Source organism: Jatropha curcas, chromosome 8 (genome assembly GCF_041381405.1).
Source record: "Jatropha curcas cultivar XTBG-Jc1 chromosome 8, XTBG_Jcur_1.0, whole genome shotgun sequence".
In the NCBI taxonomy this organism is placed as follows: Eukaryota; Viridiplantae; Streptophyta; class Magnoliopsida; order Malpighiales; family Euphorbiaceae; genus Jatropha; species Jatropha curcas.
The window spans coordinates 16,206,221-16,212,725 of NC_143158.1; the positions used below are offsets into that span (position 1 = coordinate 16,206,221).

Below are 6,505 nucleotides of genomic sequence, written 5' to 3' on the forward strand. Positions count from 1 at the left end.
AGGCAGTGGTGGAGCGGCTATCAAGCTTGATTCCGACCGATCAGCTCACCAAATGCACAAACGAAGCATGGATTCGAATTCCTGGTGAATTTTCGAGTCTGGGGGTATAAGCACCCCTCAAATCCAGCAAAGCCACGATTTTCCGACCACCGTGCACGACGGCGGTCTGATGAGGCTCCGGCGAAGCTTCAAGACGCAGAATGACCTCCTCTTCGCGCGGATCGTGGAATTGTAGTCTGATTCTCAAGCGGTACGCCTTAAGACCTATTTTCCTATTTTCAGTATAAATTCCAAATTTAAAATTTATAGTTGAATAAATTGAATTCGAACAAATAATTAGTTAGATATAATTCTTGCTAGGAATTAGTCAGGGGCGTATTGTAAGAAGCAATTTATTTTGAATATTGTTGATTATATTTCATGAATATTAGTTATTATTAGAAGATTTGATATTGAAATGAGAATTTTTAGCTAATGTTTATGTTGGTTAACCTAGGAATTTTATTAAAATAATGTTAGGGAGAAATTAAAATCTAAGACTTAGACGAGTAAGTATAATATAGAAATTATCAATGAGAGTACCTGTATTTAACTTGGCGAATCAAATTTTATTATAAATGTTTAGTTATTTGGTAATCAGATATAGTACACTTATTAATATCATTGAAATATGCTCGAAGGCTAATATGACTTATTAATTAGTTGGTTGGGAGTTATTAAGTGCATATGTGTGTTTGTGCGATGGATGACGATGTAGCCCAAAGCGAATGGGTTGGTTGAATTGACTGCCCGATGAATGGGCTATGTGAATTGAATAATCGAATGATTGATAAATAAGGTTATGGCGGACGGGATGAGTTGATGTGAATTGCCCGACGGATGAGCTTTGATATTATATTGTTGAATTGTGGTTTAGTCAAATTTTAGGGGATGTTCTGCTGGAATTTCGATAGAATCTAGGCTAGTCATAATTAATAATTAAGTTATCAGGTTTATTTAGATTAATTCTTGAACTTGATATATAAAAAATAAAGTTCTCTATTTTATTATTTATTTATTTATTCCAAGAATCAATTATTATATTATATTGTTAAATTACTACTCCTTTACTTAATTGTAATTGAATGTAAATGTCTAATTGTGCACTTGCATCATGATATTTACTTATTTGTTATGCTTATATTTAATTGCAGTGTTTGATTAATTGTGATGTGATAATGATATGCTTTGTTTGTGTGGAGTTGGGATGAAGTGGGTTACTATGGATTTGTGAGGGCGGTCTACGAGACCGTTGGTCGTATGGGAGATCGGCGCCCCAATGTGCACCTGATGATATGATATGGATAATATGGATAAACCAGAGGATGGCCTCCTGTTGGTACAGAAAAGAAAAGAGAGAATGGAAAAACAATGAGAGGGCTAGTCAAGTGAGGATTAGACCGGTCGGCCATGTATGGGGGATCGGCTCCCTCCTGCACACATCATAAGAGGACGGGCATGTGGGAGGACAGCTCATTGGGGGTTTCGGTGATGCCACTGACTAATTTTCACGTGATGTGATTATGTGAAGATGTTAATAATTGTGAGTGCTGTTGTGATGCCATTTGTGTGGCTGTCTGCGTGAGCATATAACTAGTAGAATGACTAGATTGAAACATTTGCACATTTGTGTGAATGCATGTGTTGTGCAATAACTATTATTCATTAATAAACTCACATGTCTTCTGTTTAACCTTTCAGGAAGTAGATTTTTCTAAACCCAGTTAAAACTCTGTCTCTTTCCTCGCAGAGTTAGAAAATAAATTTTAGAGTTAGCAATTATTTAAATTATGTAGCTATATGTACAAGAATCTATCTGCTTGTGAACTCCGCAGTTGTAGAATTTATAAACTTTTAGTCGTGTATTAATATAGAAGAAATAATTCTGTGAGCCTATATTATAAAAGAGATGTATTGTAAATTGGCTCGATATGTGAAATGTTTAAGATGTAAAATTTAGGTCGAGATATAATATAATTATGAAATTTGTTTTGCATAGTTATATGGGCTGAATGTTTGAAATTTATATTGAGAAAGTGAAATTTTAGTGATTTGGCTTACTACAAGCCTCGGAGGCCTTAAGCTTACTTGGGCCCTAGTGACGGTCTGGCCCATGGAAATGGATCGTGACATTAATAAAAAATGTATATAGAAAAAATATACTTCCTCCGTCCATTTTGTTTGCATGGTTCGACAAAATACGCATATTAAGAATTTAGTCAACAAAAATTATTTTACCCTTTTTCACCTCTCATTAAGATATTAATAAAAATCATTCATTTAATGAATAATCATAAAGGTTGTAATGGAAAAAATAATTATTTAAATGTACATTTTTAGAAACCTTATAAATATTTTGGGACATCCAAAAAGAAAATAACAAGCAAATAAAATAGGACGGATGGAGTATTTTTTGATATAAAATAGAAAATAAAACTCACTAGAAATGCACATCAAGATATAATTTAGTGGTAAATGTATTACGATCTAACAATAGATTCAGATTGGAATCTCTCTTCTCTTCCCCAAAACTTAAAAAAAAAAAAAAAAAAACTCCCTAGAAATATATATATATATATATATATAATATAAAATTATGATATAACTCATTATATTAGCAAATGATAGAGTTAAAGATTTTTTTTTTAAAAAAAAACCCATAAAATTAACTATATGCTCATAGACTTACTAAAAGGTATCAAATTATTGAATTAGGGATAATGCAACAAAATGTATGTTGATATGTGCGAACTGTTTGCACAAGCGATTAAAAAAGCATAACTGCATAAGGGGCTGATACCATAAAATTGAAGAAGTTGCGGGGTTTGAAAACAATTAATTGTTTTGACTGTATATCAACAATTAGTCAACGCGCCAAAATCACGTCTTTCGTTCCCTCTGTCTCCTTCGACGTTAATTATATTTATATTAACCTTTCAAACGTTCAACATTCAAATATTCAAAACCCCACACTAAACACAAAGAATAAAAAACCAGAAAAAGAAAGAAAACTCTCTAATTTGAACGTTTCTTCATTGAATTCTTTCAGCGTCTGTGCTAAGGTCTTAACTTAATTTGAATGCCGTGTGTGAGAACTCTGGAAAGCCGCACTTTGAGCATAACCCATCTCTCTCTCTCTCTCTCTCTCTATATATATATATATAGATATATATATATATATATATATAAAATCAATTCTCTTTTGTATTATATATTTCAAGTAGACTAAGAGAAAGAGATAAAAAAATACAAAGTTTTGCTTCATTTCCAGAAATGATTTTTGGGTGGAGAAGAAATAGAAACAATGGTGGCAAGAAGAAGAAGAAGCAAGAGGCTGGCAAGTCGAATAATTTGGAGGAGTTGGTCATCCCAAATGATTTTATTTGTCCGATATCTCTTCAACTTATGAAAGATCCTGTAACTTTATCTTCCGGGATAACTTATGATCGAGAAAACATAGAGGCATGGCTTGAGGCTGGCAATTTTACTTGCCCAGTAACCAATCAAATCTTGAGGAGTTTCGATCAAATTCCTAATCATTCTCTTAGGAAAATGATTCAAAATTGGTGTGTGGACAATCAAAACTACGGTATCCAACGCATCCCAACTCCTAGAGTTCCTGTTTCTCCAATTCAAATCTCTGATGTTCTTTCAAGTCTTGAAGCCGCAACAAAGCGCTTGGATCAATTCGAATGTCTTGATTTGATTCAAAAGATCAACAGTTGGGCCAATGAGAGTCACCGAAACAAGAGTTGCATTGTAGCCAATGGAGCAAGTGCTTCATTGGCTGCAACTTTTGATGCATTTGCAACTCACAATTCCTTTGAAACAAATGCTAAAGTTTTTGAGGAAATATTATCTACAATGAATTCATTAACGTTTCCACTTGATATGGAAACACAATTTTATTTAGGTTCAAACAATTCTCTACGTTGCATGTTTTGGCTATTAGAAAGCAGAGACCGAATTTCCTCCAAGCATAACTCCATTAGTGCACTTAAAAAGATTCTTTCTTCAGATCAACAGTATGCAGAAGCTCTAGCATCCATTGAAGGAGTAAATATTGAGGTGTTGTGTAGGTTCATTAAAGAGCCGATTTCTCCTACAATGACCAAAGCGTCTCTCATGGTTATTTTCTATCTACTTTCAACCCATTCATCATCAAGCGACAAGATCAAATCTGCATTGGTGGAGATGGGTTTGGTCTCTTTACTGATAGAAATCATCATAGACTCGGAGAGGAGCACGTGCGAGAAAGCTTTAGGGGTTTTTGATAAACTTTGTGATTGGAAACAGGGAAGAGAAGAGGCTTACGGTAATGCCCTGACATGGCCAGTACTAGTGAAGAAAATCTTGAGAGTTTCGCAACTGGCCACGGAGTATTCTGTTTCATCCATTTGGAAGCTCCATAAATGTGGAAGACAAGAGAGAGTTCTGGTTGAGTGTCTTCAAGTTGGTGCTTTTCAAAAGCTAGTCTTGCTTTTGCAGGTTGGCTGTAGTGATGACACAAAAGAGAAAGCAACTGAGCTTTTGAAAGTCATGAATCCTTACAGGGATGGATCGGAATGCATCGACTCTCTAGATTTCAAGAATTTAAAACGATCATTTTGAATTAACAATTATATTCAGTTCTTTATATATATATATATATATATATATATATATATATATATATATATATATGTGCACATTTGGTTAAAATTGTAGCCATTTCAATTTTTGGAGAATATAATATAGTTTATATATAGCCATTTGTTTTCTTAAATTTGTTCAGTCAGCCTAATTTTAGCTATTAATTAGTACCAAAACTTGTGACCTATAAAATATTCCATGAAACAAGCTTGCATAATGAGGCGCCGATCCAACCTAAAGAATCAGGGGCCAAATCATAATTTTGATTAATGAGAGGTCAAACTAAAATATATTATTTTAATTTTTTAATACTAAAAATTGAATTTTTTTTTTTTTTAATATTGGGGACCAAGGTCAGGCTCTGTGTGTGTCAGTCCTGTGCAAAATTGAATACACCACGCTCATGCAGGGAACTATGCCCTTAAAACTATCCCAAGTATGAAATCCGGTGCTCGACAATTGGATGTATCTAGCTAAATTACCAAGTATGCATATTTATAGCTAAATATAACTATGCCCTTAAAATTATCCCTAGAAGTAATAATATATAAAATAATGTTTGAGCAAATATCTTAGGGTTGACTTATTTATTCTTAAATATTATATTTATTTGAATTTGATTCTTAGCACTTAATAGAGTTAATTCCCAGATTCACAAAGTGAGCAAAGCATTTGCTTTTACATTTACCAGAAAAAAAAAAAAAAGTTATATAATTGGATATATAAACCGGGAAAACATGTTGTACATGTAAAATGTGTGCCAACTTGTGTACACATGCAACCATTTGCTAACACATTTTCAAATATACTACGCGCGCGCGCGCGCGCGTGGTGGCCCGAACATGAGTAGCTGGATGTGGCCCTAGTCCAAATATTTATATATATATTTTTTTTCCTTAAAATAGTGAAATTTTAAATTTTATTTGTTAAAATAGTGATTTTTTTCACGTATATAGACTTTTCTAAATTTTGAATTTTTTTTGGTGTTCTAGGTTTCAATTATGGTTCCCACCACTCTACATAGCATCTGCCAAGGCCATTAAATAATTGCTGTTTGAGTAAATTAATGAAGAATCAAAGTTAGGTTTACCAAGTCTAGTCCCAGCAATTGAAATGAGGAATAAGTCTCTCTTCAAACCTGTTGATTTAAGGAATTACATATACCACGGACTTCATATGGTTTGATCAGTTCAAAACAAAAAGGGTCAAATATTTGTTTTTTGATTACTCTATCTGCTTGCCAGAAAGACAGCTGCATTAATTCAATCAAATCAAGGTCCAGAATTCAGGACAAGTCAACTCATTAATATTTTTATTTTTCAAGCATAAATATGCTTTTAAAAGTTATCATTAAATACAATTTTCTAATAAATAGAAAAAAAATGACTACTAAGTGTATTAATCACTGTCTCCGTTGGCTCAGGCTATCAGTCAAGTGTTGATATTTCGATTTAAGACACCCTTACAGGGCACATGACCACCCTAAGCACTGATGGCAGACGCTACCTCATTCCTGCATGATTATAGTTTTATGGTCCTCAGCCCACGACATTAGAGCTTGGCCTAAGGCAGTCAACAAAGTGGCCATAACTCCTGAGCAGTAGAATCAATATTTAGACATCAAACGTAATGAGATGTTATTATAGAGGATCAAACAGGGTTAATGTATAAATTTGAGCATGAACATCGACTGAATATCTTTGTGACCTCTGAATTTTGCGAGGGTTAAATCATGATCCTACACTTTTATATTTTAGTAATAACTATATCCCTTACCAAAATGAAATGTCTTTGCAAGGGTTCAATCATAACCTTATACTTTTACATTTCATTT

General features: G+C 33.5%; 1 protein-coding gene across 1 annotated transcript; it reads left to right on the forward strand.

The window, feature by feature from the left end:
• The first annotated feature begins 3,274 nt into the window (after window positions 1-3,274).
• On the forward strand, window positions 3,275-4,650 carry LOC105634643 (U-box domain-containing protein 21). Its single transcript, XM_012217530.4, has one exon. The coding sequence runs from the start codon at window positions 3,313-3,315 to the stop codon at window positions 4,648-4,650; it is 1,338 nt and encodes a 445-aa protein (XP_012072920.1). The 5' UTR covers window positions 3,275-3,312.
• The last annotated feature ends 1,855 nt before the right edge of the window (window positions 4,651-6,505 follow it).